The 14,728-nt window shown below is 42.5% G+C and overlaps 1 protein-coding gene across 2 annotated transcripts in view; it reads right to left on the minus strand.

Moving 5' to 3' along the window:
* Pdpr (pyruvate dehydrogenase phosphatase regulatory subunit) overlaps nucleotides 1-14,728 on the minus strand; it is a 48,393-nt gene that overhangs the window by 13,847 nt on the left and 19,818 nt on the right. The window contains exons 6-15 of one of the 2 annotated variants that reach the window (XM_052727434.1): nucleotides 13,692-13,813; nucleotides 12,860-12,977; nucleotides 11,329-11,478; nucleotides 10,108-10,300; nucleotides 7,220-7,344; nucleotides 5,932-6,087; nucleotides 5,111-5,244; nucleotides 3,998-4,146; nucleotides 3,285-3,397; nucleotides 1,102-1,196 (exon numbers count right to left, since the gene is read on the minus strand). In XM_052727434.1, the coding sequence (XP_052583394.1) occupies nucleotides 1,102-1,196; nucleotides 3,285-3,397; nucleotides 3,998-4,146; nucleotides 5,111-5,244; nucleotides 5,932-6,087; nucleotides 7,220-7,344; nucleotides 10,108-10,300; nucleotides 11,329-11,478; nucleotides 12,860-12,977; nucleotides 13,692-13,813 (1,355 nt within the window). Of the gene's footprint in view, nucleotides 1-1,101; nucleotides 1,197-3,284; nucleotides 3,398-3,997; nucleotides 4,147-5,110; nucleotides 5,245-5,931; nucleotides 6,088-7,219; nucleotides 7,345-10,107; nucleotides 10,301-11,328; nucleotides 11,479-12,859; nucleotides 12,978-13,691; nucleotides 13,814-14,728 lie in introns of those variants that run through there. The other variant, XM_052727435.1, reaches the window with a different exon arrangement.

Here is a 14,728-nt window from a genome sequence, read left to right on the forward strand (position 1 = left end):
AATCCAACTGTAACTGTAATTCTTGCTTGATATATGTAATTTTACTAGGTTAAAGTTAAAACCTTCCTTCTGTTTAGAAAGAAAAAGGGAAATGATGGGGGAATGTCTTTCTGTATGCTGTGAATTTGTGTTGCTCTGAATGGTTGATAAATAAAGCTGTTTGGCCAATGGTGAGGCAGAATAGAGTTAGGCGGGACATTCTAACTAGAAAGGAGGAAGTTAGAACAGAACAGAGAGGAGACGCCAGCCACCACCAAAGTAACAACATGCCAGCAGACGTGGCAACTTATAGATTAATAGAAATGGGTTAACTTAAGATATAAGAACTAGGTAGCAAGAAGCCTGAGCCATTAGGCCAAACAGTTTAAATAATATAAGCGTCTGTGTGTTTATTTGGGTCTGAGTGGCTGTGGGCCCGGGCAGGACTGGAGATAATTCCAGCTATATCCAACTGCTACAGAAACCAGCAAATTTACAGATCTGATATTCAAATAAGTTAAATCTACTTCAGAGAATATCCTAATCCTTATTAAATAAAGCAAGCTTAAAAAGTAAAAAATAGCCGGGCGGTGGTGGCGCACGCCTTTAATCCCAGCACTCAGGAGGCAGAGCCAGGCGGATCGCTGTGAGTTCGAGGCCAGCCTGGGCTACCAAGTGAGTTCCAGGAAAGGCGCAAAGCTACACAGAGAAACCCTGTCTCGAAAAACCAAAAAAAAAAAAAAAAAAAAAAAAAAGTAAAAAATAAAACTTGCTTGGTCATTTTGCTTGCTTAATAAAGGCCAAAACACTATGTAAGTATTAACACCACATTAAGAATACCAACCTGCTACCACAATAAAAGAATTCATCTCTAACATTTACAAAACAGAAATTCTGCTAGGTATGGGCTCAGTTGGTAGAGTGCTTACCTAGTATACATGGAGCCATGGGTTTGATTTTTAGCACCATATAGACCAAGTATAACCCAAGTACATACACACCTACAATCCAGCACTTGGGAAAGATCAGAAGTATAAGGTCATCCTCAGCTACATAACAAGTTTGAGACTAGCATGCACCACATGAGACTCCCATCACAAACATTTAATTACTAGTACCTACCTTGCAAAACAGACTTGGAAAGTGGTCTGGAGTCATAGGGGCATAGGACAACTCAGACAGCACATCCACAGCCCGAGGGCCAATCAGATTGAGGGCTATATAGAAAAGAACAAGAGATGTCCAGCCTCTCCAGGGGAACAGCTGAGCCAATGCAAAAGGTCTCTTCGGAACTTGCCCACTGTCTTTGTTTCTTTACCTACTACTGTGATAAAATACACGGGCAAAACAACTTACAGCATAGTTATTTCAGTTCACAGTCACAGTCAGCCCATCATATAAGGGCAGTCAAAGCAATGGAAGCTTGAAACAGTCAGACACATGACACCCATAATTGGGGAACACTGACAAGTGAGTGCTGCTGACTGTTTAATTCACTTTCTCCATTTATTCAGTCCAGGATCCAGGTCAGGGGGTGGTTCGTTCTACCTTAATTGATACGGTAATTCCCCACAGGCATGTACATTTATCTGCCAGGTGATTCTAGATTTTGTCAAATTGGCATTAAGACTAACCACCACATCCACCTAGGACCTAGCCTAGAGCTGGTGAGACTTGTAAAAATGTCCTCTTAGCCGGGTGGTGGTGGCGCACGCCTTTAATCCCAGCACTCGGGAGGCAGAGGCAGGCAGGTCTCTGTGAGTTCAAGGCCAGCCTGGGCTAGAGTGAGTTCCAGGTTAGGAGCAAAGCTACACAGAGAAACCCTGTCTCAAAACAAAACAAAACAAAACAAGCAAACAAAAAAGTGTCCCTTTACTTAGGGACCTGAGGTACAATGGCAAGGACCTGGGCTCTGGCACACACACCTCTGCTGACAGACCTGCTAAACGCAGCTGCTGACTAGCAGGTGTGAAGAGCCTGGCTACTGTGGTTCTTCTTCCAAGTTGACAGGAAGGGTGTATTTTATAGTCTCCTCTGCAGTGAGTTTAGGGTCATGAGAACAAGGCCTAGCCAAGAGAAGACTTCCAGGGCTGGCCATATACCATTACTGTATAGTTCTCTTTCTCTTTCTACATGATCAAAGTAGCCACAATCCCAAATTAGTACCTGGAGAACTGTCTACCCACCCTAGATTCTGCTACCTATAACAAAATTACACATAATTGCTCTAGTACAGGCTAGAACATACTCAGTGTTCAAGAATATTCTGTAGTTTGACAAGCTAGAAGCAAAAAGTTAATCATAATTGCTACTAGTGAGAATGAAGGCCTGGGTGAGATGAATAGGTTCAATGAGATGAATGCAAGTCAGTTTTCTCCTTCTACCACGTGGTTCCCAGGGATGGAACTCAAAAAAAAGATCAATTATCAAAAAAAAAGTCTTGATTTCCTTTAAAAGATGTATGGGAGTGGGTGGGTGTTGAGACAGGTTCTCTGTATGTCTCTGGCTGTCCTGGCATTTGCTTTGCAGACCAGGTTGGCCTCAAACTCAAAAGAGATCCACCTGCCTCTGCCTCCTGAGTGCTGAGATTAAAGGTGTGCACCATCTTACCTGGGTAAAGATGTATTTTTTTAAGGAATACAGTTTTTGGTTTTGGGTTTTTTTTGTTTTTGTTGTTGTTTTGTTTGTTTGTTTGTTTGAGACAGTCCTGGCTGTCCTAGAACTCACCATGTAGACCAGACTCACAGAGATCTACCAACCTCTGCCTCCCGAGTGTTGGGATTAAAGGTATGCATATTTTATGCACATGGGTGTTTTGCATATATCTGGGGACCACATGTATGCAGTACCCATGGGGGCCAGAAGAGGATACTGGATGTGAGCTGCCATGTAGATGCTAGTAAGTGAACCAGAGAACCTCTGGAAGAACAACCAGTGCTCTTAACTGAGACATCTTTCCCCAGCCCCAAAGATTTTTTTTTTTATTTTATGTCTATGAGTGTTTGTCTTCATGAATGTATATGCACCACATTTACGCAGATATATATGGAGTGTAAGAGGGCATCCGATCCCCTGAAACTGGGGTTATAGGCAGTTGTGAGCTGCCCTATGGGTGTTATGAACAGAATCCTTGGTCCTCTACAAGAACAGAAAGTGCTTTTAACTGCTGAACCATCAGGTAAAGAGTGTCTCTTTACACTAATTCTGATTCTCATTTGTAAAAGTCAAATGTAAGTGAGGCATATGTAATATACAAAACAATCTAGACCTGCTTCTTTACTTGGCTGCCCCAGGAGGCTGATTACCTGTGTATTTCCAGGTGACATCCTCCAGTAACAAGTTGCTATCTTTCGGCATGTATTTGTTAAGCCAGGCCCAACAGTGGACCTGCTGGTCAGTTGGAGAGATCATGAAGAAACTGAAAATGAAAACCCCACCCCCCAAAAAAATAATCAAAACCAAAGGCAGAAAAAGAATCAGGAACCAATCAAGTTCTTGTGTAGTTTCAAAGCCCACTGAGAACTCTTGGAAACAATCTCCTGTCTTTAAGGAAGCTAGTTCACCAATTCTAAACTCTATACCCACAATGGCAAAATTACACAGACTTATCAAGTCATAAAGAATCCTCTCCCATTAGAGTAACTAACGTCTACATCCAGTTTTCCATAATACAACTTCTGTTGTTGTTTTGTGTTTCTAGTCAGACCTAGTCTCACTCTATAGCCCAAGCCAGCCTAGAACTCCTCATGTAGCCCAAGCTGGCCTCAAACTTGTGGTCAACCTGCTTCAGACACCTGACATTACAGGCATGAGCCACCACACCCAACTTGGATTTCTTCTTTTTGTTTGCCTTTGCTGACTTATTTATAGCTGCCTAATGATTAAGACAGGAGTTTATGAAATAGTTTCTGAATCCCTAAGACTATGGGCTCCCAGAGAAGTATTAAGAGCTCTGCTTCCAGAGACCGTAAAGTATCCATTTAATGGAAGGAGCAGAAGGGATGGCAGCTCAGCTCACCTGCGTTTGTTCAGGCGTGCGATGCTGCAATCGTTTTCATACCCTCCATAGTCGTTGAGCATGCCCGTATGCACAATGTGGCCGACAGGCACATCCAGGTCATTGGAGAAAACATACTGCAGACTTTCTAATGCCTGATCCCCAGTGGACTGTAAGGAAAGGGATAAGGCAGGGACAGTAAACATGGATCGCCTAAGAGCATAACCATCCAGCACTGCACCTTGCTGAGAAAATTCAATGACACAACACCCACAGGACAGTATTTGCAGGTTTACTTTCCCGTAAGAAGCCACGAGGAAAGTTAGCCACCAGTACTTAAGATAAATGGGCCATTCTAGGGAAATTAAAAACTTTGTTATAGGAGCTAAAAATTCATAAAAACATGAGTATACAGATGAACCACTGAAACAGTCTAGAGTTCTTTCAGAATCAGTTTTAAAGTAGCAGATGAAAAATGGGCATTTGGGGGATGGAGAGATGGCTCAGTGGTTAAGAGAACTGACTGCTCCTCCAGGTCTTGAATTCAATTCCCAGTACCCAAGGGATAGCTCACAACTATCTATAACTAGAGTCCCACAGGATTCAATGGCCTCTTCTGGTGTGCAGATGCACATGCAACAAAACACTCATATACATAAACAAATCTTTGCTGGGTTGGTGGCACTCACCTTTAATCCCAGCACCCAGGAGGCAGAGGCAAGCAGATCTCTCTGAATGAGAGGCCAGCCTGGTCTAAGAGCGAGTTCCAGGACAGCCAGGGTTACACAGAGAAACTCTGGCTCAAAAAAACAAAAAAGAAAAACAAAACAGGCATTTAGGGGCTGGAGAGGTGGCTCAGCAGTTAAGAGTACTGGCTGTTCTTCCAGAGGACCCAGGTCAATTCCCAGCACCCACTTGGCAACTCACAGCCATTTGTAACTCCAATCCCAGGGGACTCTAGTGCCCTCTTCTGGCTTTCTCAGGCACTGCATGCACATGGTACACAGGCATACATTGAGACAAATAACCATACACATAAAATTTAAAAATAACAAGAAAAATAGGTGAAAGAAAAACATCATGCAATAAGTAAAAATGCTTCCCACCCTGTTGTTTTGGTCCCCAAATACTTACAGTTATTTCAAACTTTGTGAAAGAAGACATGTCAATGACACACACAGCCTCCTTACAGCACTTGACTTCCGACTCCACAATATCAAACCAGTCTGGCTTGTAGAAAGTCTTGCTCTGTTCCAATGCAAGAAGGTCTATGAAACAGAAAAAACAAGGTGGGAAGAAAGAGTTTTGATACTGAAGAGTCCCTCATAAATTTTGTTATGACCTACAAGATTTTATTTTTTAATTCTTCCACGAATACATTCTAGCTATATGCACTTACTAATTACCAGTTTTAAGAAGGGGGTAGAAGGAATTGGTTCAGTAGTTAGAGTGCCTATGCAAGCTTGAGGACCTGAGTTTGAGTCCCCAGCACAAACACACACATACACATACAAAGCTAGGTGTAGCAGTGTACTCCTATAATTCCAGCAGTGATGGGCAAAGACAAGAGGATCCCGTGGACCTCCTGGCCAGCCAGTTTAGGCAATCAGTGAACTCCAGGTTCAGTGAGAAAATCTGTCTAAAAAAGTAAGGTGGAGAATAATAGAGAAAACACACGACATCAATGTCTGGTCTATACAAGAGTGCACATACACCTATACACATATTCATACAACACACACAACACACACACACACACACACACACACACACACACACACACACACACACACGAAGCCAAGTGTGGTGGCTTGTGCCTATAATCTCAGCACTTAAGATGCTGAAATAAGAGGACTGATGAGGATGCAAAGCCAACCCAAAATACAAAGTTCTAGGCTAACGTGTGAGATTCTGTCTCAAAATGAAGAAAGAGACAGACAGCAGACACGTCTTACCATTATTGGGTGGAACAAAGTACTTTGGCCTCTCAAATCCATGTTTCTCCATCCATCTGGCTCCTTGAGCATCCAGCCGGTCATAAAGAGGAGATGTACGTAACTGCCTCCCAGTCTGGAAGTCCCAACGGGGAACCTTCAGATCGTACATCAGAGCTATAACAGATTACACACAGTGTGTCAGCTGGGCATGGAAGCACAGGCTTAGAATCCCAGAGACCTGAGTGGTTCAAGTAGAAGAACTTCCAATTCAAGGACTCTCTGGGCATCCGATGGGTTCCAGCCAAGCCTGGCAGCTTGTGGTGGTTTGAATGAGAATGGGTCCCACAGGCTCATTATTTGAATGTTAGGTCCCCAGCCGGTGGAACTGTTTTGGGAAGAATTAGGAGGTATGGCCTTGTTGGAGAAGGTATGTCACTGGGGGTGGGTTGTTTTTTTTTTTTTTAAGATTTATTTATTATGTATACAGAAGAGAGCACCAGATCTCATTACAGATGGTTGTGAGCCACCATGTGGGTGCTGGGAATTGAACTCAGGACCTCTGGAAGAGCAGTCGGTGCTCTTAACCTCTGAGCCATCTTTCCAGCTGGTGGGGAGGGGGGGTTTGAAGTTTCAAAATCTCGCACCAGGCCCAGTGTCCCTCTCTCTGCCTCCAACTTTCAGATAAAGTGTAAGCTCTCAGCTACTGCTCTAGTACCAATCCTGCCTGCTGCCATGCTCCCCACCATAACGGTCATGGACTCACCCTCTGAAACTGCACAAGCCCCCAGTTAAATGCCTTCTTTATAAGTTACCTTGGTCATGTGTCTCTTCACAGCAATAGAACAGTGACAAGGACAGCAACTTAGCAAGACCCTGTCTCAAAGTAAAAACTCAAAAACAAAGCGAAGGACTGAGGCAGATACAGACTTGCCTAGCATGCATGAGGCTCTGGGGTTCAGTTGCCATACCATTAAAAGAAAAAGGTGGGGTGGGGGTTGGAACGAAGTCTCAGCAGTTTTGAGCACTGGCTGTCCCTCTAGAGGACCTAGGTTTAGACACAGGGCACTGCTACATACTAGCTGCAAGTCCTATTCTTTCCCATTTCTAGAGGTAAGCATGGTCCAATATACTGATAATGTTCCTAAGTGTCAAATGGGGCATAAGTCCCTATCCTCAGACCTGAAATAGCCACACAAGAAACTCAATTCAAAACAGTTATTAGAGAGCTAAGGGAAATCCCCAATGATCAAATAGGCCACTTCAAAGATTGCTGAGTGCGATGCAATTAGAATAAAGGTACACTTACGCATGACTTCCATGACCCGGTGGCGCAGAAAGGTGCGGCTGCTCTGGAGGGCTCCAAAGCGCTGCAAATCCAATTCCCAGACATTTTCAGAGGGATAACCATATACCATCCATTCAGCAAGGAACCTGTTTAAAATGGAGACAAAAAGCTGTTGGGCCTCAGATGATACACAGAGAACAATTTAAATAATATCATACAATCAAAAACCAATAGAAACTGGGCAGTGGTGGCGCATAATCCCAGCACTCGGGAGGCAGAGGCAGGCGGATCTCTGTGAGTTCGAGGCCAGCCTGGGCTACAGTGTGAGTTCCAGGAAAGATGCAAAGCTACACAGAGAAACCCTGTTGGGAGAGAACCAATGGAATTGGGCTGGAGAGATGACTCATCAGTTAAAAGCGCTGGCTGCTCTTCCAGGACCCAGGTTCAATTCCCAGCACCGACATGGCAGCTCACAACTGTCTGTAACTCCAGTTCCAGAGGATCTGAAGCCCTCACACAGACATACACACCTGCAGGCAAAACACCAATACACATAAAATGAACAAACATGGATCCAAGTACTGTTCTCATAAAATCACTATTTTTTTTTTTTTTTTTTTTTTGAGTCAGGGTCTCGATACACAGTCCTGGCTGTCCTGGAACTCACTATGTAGACCAGGCTAACCTCAGACCCACAGATATCTGCCTGCCTCTGCTTCCCAAGTGCTGGGATTACCAGTGCGAGCCACCACATCCGGCTTTTGAGGTTTTGTTGTTTCCTTTTGTTTTGTTTTTTAATGTGTTTGGGTGTTTTGACTGCATATAAATTTGTGTACCAAGAAAAATGGTACTTGCAGAGGCCAGAAGAGAGCACTGGATCTGCTGAGACTAGAATTACAGATGGTTGTAAGCTGCCATGTAGGGGCTGAATTTGAACCCTGGGTCCTTTGGAAGAGCAGGTGTGCTCTTAACTGCTGAGCCATCTCTCTAGCATCATTATGAAGATTTTAACTCTAATAATAGGATCCCTTAGAGCATGTTCAAGATGTAAGCCATATCTATGAGGAAATTTATGGTGGTTTTGTTTTTTATAAACAGTCACTTGGAGGGTATTATATAGTTATCTCACCATGTCTTTGATCCAAATGTTTCTGGTAACTCTTCTGTTTTCAGAGCCATTTGGTAAATCACTCAAAGATACTGACTTCATAATTTAATTTTTGTTCCTTTATTTTTACTGTGTGTGTGTTCATGATGGGAGCTGGCTCTTGTGAAGGTCAGAGGATAACAGCTCTCTCCCTCTCCCTCTACATAGATTCCTAAATTGAACTTAGGTTGCCAGGCTTGTGCAAAAAGCTCCTGTACTCAGTCATCTCGCCAGCTCCCCATGGTCCCTGGAAAAATACTTTAATTATGATGAAATACAGTTGATCCTTAACAAGCACAGTTTTGGACAGAGCAGATATATTTATATCTGGACTTTTTGTAATTGTTGTTTTATGAAAATTGGGAAAAAATTTTCATTTAGCCTACAAATAACAAAAACATTGAGAGTTAGAAGGGCTGGAGAGATGGCTCAGCAAATTAAGAGTGCACATTTTGGCCCCAGCAAGGTATGCCAGAATGTATCAAATACATATAGATAAATCTATTGTATTATTTACTAGCACAAAATATATACAAATATATTTTAATATATAACAAATTCAAATTAGTTTTTTGGGGGGAGTTCTTGGGTTTTTTAAAAACAGTTTCTTACTCTTTTTTTTTTTTTTTCCCATGAGACAGGATTTCTCTGTGTAACAGCCCTGACTGTCCCGGAGTTCAATCTATAGACCAGGCTGGCCTAGAACTCACAGAGATCCTCCTGCCTCTGCCTCCCAAGTGCTGGGATTTAAAGGCATGCACCACCACACCTGGCCCCGGTTTCTCACTCTCTTAACCCAAGCCGAATAGAAATCACTGTGTAGTCCAGGCTGGCCTTAAACTCACTGCAATCCTCCCCTCAGTCTCCTAAGAGCTAAGATTACAAGCATGTGTCACCATAGCCAGATGATCAACTTTTTTTAAAAACCTGAGATTAAGGTCTCCTATGCTACTGAAAATGACCTTGAACTTCTGATCCTCCTGCCTTTACCTCCCAAGGGCTGGGATTATAGGATAGAGCAAGGACAACTGATTAACTACTTTTAAGTGTGTGATTCAGTGGAATTAAGTACATCTACACTACTGTGTAATCACGACCACAATCCATTTCTAGAACACATTTCATCTTGCAAAATTGAAACACCAGACCTATTTAACAGTAACTCCCCACCTTCTCTTTCCCTAGCCAGCATTATTTTTCTTTCTGTTCTTAAGACTACTCTAAGTACCTCACATAAATGAAATTGTACAGTATTTGCATCCTTCTGTGACTGGCTTATTTATTTTTGAACCAGGGTCTCACCATGTAGCCCTGGCTGGCCTGGAACTCTCATCATGGACCAGGCTGGCCTCAAATTCACAGAGATCTACCTGCCTCTGCCTCCCCAGCTTGGATTAAAGGCATGTGGCACCATCCCCAGCTGATAAGTACCTATTTTTAAACTAAAATTTTAGTTGCCTAGTTTGATTGCCCATTTCACTTACCATACCCGGCTACTTCTAACCTTACAGTTAAAACAATAACATTTGTTACAACTGAAAAGTTAAAAAAAAAATTTCCACAGGGTCTGTGACTAACTAAATGACTGAGCTCCCAAAATATTTTATATAGTAACATTTATGGAATATGAGGAAAACTTCCCAAAGTAATTATTATCAACATTACTATCTGGTTACAGAACATATTAACAATGAATAATCTGAAAGGGAAAAACCTGGCAAGCTGAGGTGTCCACAGGTGACTCTATGGAAAAAAGACTTACTTTCCAGCTCCTCCACCCAACGACAGGCCAGCAGAGTTCATCCCTGCCAGGACAAAGTAGCCCTGTACTACAGGAGACTCGCCCATGATGCACTTCATGTCTGGTGTGAAGGTCTCAGGGCAATTCACCAACTTCAAAATCTCCAGAGTCTCCAATACTGGCATCCTACGCAGGAGGGAACTCAACAGGGGCTCTGAGCAATCAAAACAAACCCAAACAGAGTCCTCACCTTTAGGGAAGTAAATTTTTTCAAGTTCTTATACTTTTTACTCCTCCTTCCAAAAAAATCCTTTAGGGGAGATTTTTCTAAGAGTCATTTGGTCAGTTATCAGAAAAAAGAAAGCTTGGTGGAATTACAGAACACACCTACAAAACGCCTGGTATTCAGAGTAAGGAAAACATACTCTTCAAAGGCAAGAGCCTCAGAACAAAGTAATACATGAGGCTATGGGCAGTAATCTCGAAGGAGTCAGGGTGTGTGAGAAAGGTCTTGCAGACCACCTAATGTTTCCACGAAAGGCAGTGTTTCCCCAGGTTTGCACCTTGTTCTATGCTATCTCTGGCCCCTGTCCCATGGAACAGCAGTAATGGATGGAAACAGGAGTAACTGGTTGATGGGCACAAGGGTTTAAAGTTTCCCATAAGCAGCCGCTTATTTTTTTTAAAGTCCATCACAGATGGGAGATGGGTATCTTTTCCCTTTTTCTTTTTTTTGGTTTTTCGAGACAGAGTGGGTATCTTTTTATACCCTTCCCATTTATGACCATGTAACTACAATAATTATTCAATAAAAACAATTAAAGTTATTTAAAGACTTCATAAAGACCACATTAGCAAAAAATCTTTCACAATCCTCTTGCCTCAGTTTCCACATGATGGGATTACATGAAGGCATACATCACCATGCCCAGCTAATTGTTCAGCTTTGTAGAAACCTCTTCAATTTCATGGAAGTCTTACCAAAGGAAGGCCCCCCTTCTAGTCTAAAGTATCAGCAGTGATTTAAGTAAATAAATGATGAGTCAAGTTCATTAAACATAGACCGTAGACCCCTGAATCTAACCAGTAACCATATCCATAGACCAGGGAAACTTGACCATTCTTCATGATTACTATTGTGCTTCCTGGAGTTGTCTTAAAGAACTATTCATGAAAATGCCTTGAAAAATATAACATCTTAGAAAAGTAGAAGGCATTGTTGTTATAATTTACTTCACATACCAAAGTGATCCCAATCTTCCCTCAGGTTCTGAATTTCCAACTGGTTCTTGCCCTCGGTGAAAATAGGTTTTGGGTTCTTCTCAAAGCCTCCAGACAAGATGCCACCCTGCCAGTTCCTGATGTAAATTCTTCCATCAGCATCCACAATAGCTGAAGAAGAGGAACAACAAGGAAGGAGGGTGAAGAGAAAAACAAGGGGTTAGAGTCCAGCCGGATTCCTAGATGGAGAGAAACAGAAAACACTCACGAGTGACTTTACAAACAGTACAGCATCCAACAAATACAGTCAACCATTAGTTTTGTGGGGGGATCATCCCACTCAGGGTTACAGAGAACATGGTTTCTCTGATTATCCCAAACATTACTGGGCACCTAAAAGTTTTGCCAATACCTCACAACCAAACTTACCATCACTGTGCCTAGCCAAAGTCTAACAGGAAAGGGAGGTGCAGAATTCATTATCTGAAATGGTATCAAAAGCCTTCTAAGCTAGGTATGCCTGCCTCTGCCTCCATGCCCACAAAAGTGAGTTCCAAGCCAGCCAAGACTACACAATGAGACCCTCATCTCAAAAAAGAAAGCCGGTGGCAGCAGTGGAGGCAGCAGCGGTGGCGGTGGTGGCGGCACACACCTTTAATCCCAGCACTCAGGAGGCAGGGGAATCTTTCTTTGAGTGTGAGGCCAGCCCAGTCAACAGAGTAAGTTCCATGACAGCTGAGCTACACAGAGAAACCCTGCCTCAAAAAACTAAAACTAAAACAAAATAAAACCCACCTTTTCTCCCTTCAGGTTTGTAACCATTAAACTATCTAAGTATATGGCCTACCTATGCACTTCTACAACTGATACCATTCAAGTTAAAAATGCAAAAGTTGCCGGGCGGTGGTGGCGCACGCCTTTAATCCCAGCACTCGGGAGGCAGAGCCAGGCGGATCTCTGTGAGTTCGAGGCCAGCCTGGGCTACCAAGTGAGTTCCAGGAGGGGCGCAAAGCTATACAGAGAAACCCTGCCTCGAAAAACCAAAAAAAAAAAAAAAAAAAAAAAAAAAAAAAATGCAAAAGTTGCCGGGCGGTGGTGGCGCACGCCTTTAATCCCAGCACTCGGGAGGCAGAGCCAGGCGGATCTCTGTGAGTTCAAGGCCAGCCTGGGCTACCAAGTGAGTTCCAGGAAAGGCGCAAAGCTACACAGAGAAACCCTGTCTCGAAAAACCAAAAAAAAAAAAAAAAATGCAAAAGTTATATTCCTAATTCTCAATGACCTCTATTAGGGCTTAAAATTAGCTTATAAAACAACAACAACAAAAACAAACAACAAAAAAGTCCTTAATGGCATGTTCATTTTGGCCATCTTTTCCTAAGAAATAATCAAAGAAAAGTTAAAATTGGATCCACCTCCCTGTAACATGCTCCAGAAAAGAAAAAAATTCCTCTAGGCATAATGTGTCCTTAATGAAAAGTCTTCCTTTCAAAGGACAGGATACCAGCAAGGAGATAAAATTAAAAAAAAAAAAAAAAAAAGTACAAGTGCTCACTTGGTGTGTTGCTCTGCAGAGGGGTCTCCCAGGGACGAGTCAGAAGGTAGAAGTGTTCACAGGCATGTAGCGGGATACTAACCGGCTCCTCGGTGGACAGACCCAGCTCGTATGCCCACTAGAATGGACAGTTTGTGGGTGGGGAGAGGAACAGAAACACAAGTGAGCAAGTTCAACCTCTTGAACTAATTTCAAGGGGCTTGAGTGCTCCTGTTACAGTGTCAGGTATGGGAAGTCAAGTTCAGCCTCTTTATCTAGTCCAAGTATTTGAACAGTGAGCAACGCCACACTTTTTAAAGCATAAAGTTATTTTTTCAATAATAATAAGATAGATTTCCCAGTCAAAAGAAGCCCTATAAGTAAAATGCCTGTTATCAACTAGAAACCCCAAACGCCAATTATTAAATAAACTTTATACAGCAGAAAGTACTTCCTACATCTCCTTAAGACTGTAGAGTAGAAAGCAGGTGACCAATCTACCTCAGTAGTAGAGGCAGCTTACATTCTAGAAACTGGATCCCCGGTTCTGATGTTATATTTGAGTTTGTGAAATGAGATGTAACATCACATAAACTTAGCTCTAAACCATGGATCATGTGGATGCCCATTTGGTGGTCTTCTGACTAGGATGGCACTACTTTACCCAGTGTGGAAAGCTGCCTGTGTCTGAGAACTAAGTTATAGGTTTTGGTTTAGAATACAATTCTGGATTATCCAGTCCAAATAAGAAGTATAATACCGGTGTCTATTTAATCAATAAAATGATTATTTTGTATCACTGTACCAAACAGTCCAAGTTAAAGTCAGAAACCTAGTACTATGGCCAACCTACCTGACCAGCACAGTTGACAAAATACTGGCATTCAATCTGTCCTTTATCTGTCTCCACACCAGTAACTTGACCTTTCTTGATCAATACATGAAGAACACTCGTCCGGTCATAAATCTGAACACCTATTCCAAAATAAAGAAAAAGAAGGTAAGTTATTAGTGGACAATGGTGGTACACACCTTTAATCTCAGCACACGGAGGCAGAAGTAGGCAATTTTTGAGTTCGAGGCCAGTTTGGTCTACAAAGCAAGTTCCAGGACAGCCAGGGTTACACAGAGAAACTCTGTTGGGGGGAAAAAGGCAAATTATTTGATGTTACAGAATTAAGGTCTCTGAAGCAGATACCACTCCAAAGGGGACTAGAGAAACTGGGTCAGTGCTTTAATTAAAAAACAAAACCTTGCCGGGCGGTGGTGGCGCACGCCTTTAATCCCAGCACTCGGGAGGCAGAGCCAGGCGGATCTCTGTGAGTTCGAGGCCAGCCTGGACTACCAAGTGAGTTCCAGGAAAGGCGCAAAGCTACACAGAGAAACCCTGTCTCGAAAAACCAAAAAAAAAAAAAAAAAAAAAAAAACCAAAAAAAAAAAAAAAAAACCTTAGCACAGTATGGTGACGTACACCTGTAATTCCAGCACTTAGGAGTCTGAGATTTGGTTACATGGCAAGTTCCAGGCCAGCCTGAGCTAACACCTTACTTAAAACAAAAACACAAAAAACAAAGGCAAGGAATACAGCTTAGTCTCAGAACACCTGCCTGGCATGTCCAAAGCCCTGGGTTCAATCCCTAGCACTATAATGAATCATAAAGTATGTAACACTCTAGACATTAATAAGTCTTTCTCTGATTTACTCTGGATCACATTTAAGCTATAGGTTAAACTCTCAAATGTTTCTCTAGCCTTGGCACTTCTCAAATCCAGGGGCAAGGACTCTCATAAGTCTAATGTGTATTAATCAGCACAAGTAGTTCCTTAGAACAAGAAAAAAAATTGGCATTAACAAAAATACCCAATGGATCAACTGAAAAATATAGTGCA

This window comes from Peromyscus californicus, unplaced genomic scaffold, assembly GCF_007827085.1.
Source record: "Peromyscus californicus insignis strain IS unplaced genomic scaffold, ASM782708v3 Scaffold_8__1_contigs__length_139910024, whole genome shotgun sequence".
NCBI classification, from domain to species: domain Eukaryota; kingdom Metazoa; phylum Chordata; class Mammalia; order Rodentia; family Cricetidae; genus Peromyscus; species Peromyscus californicus.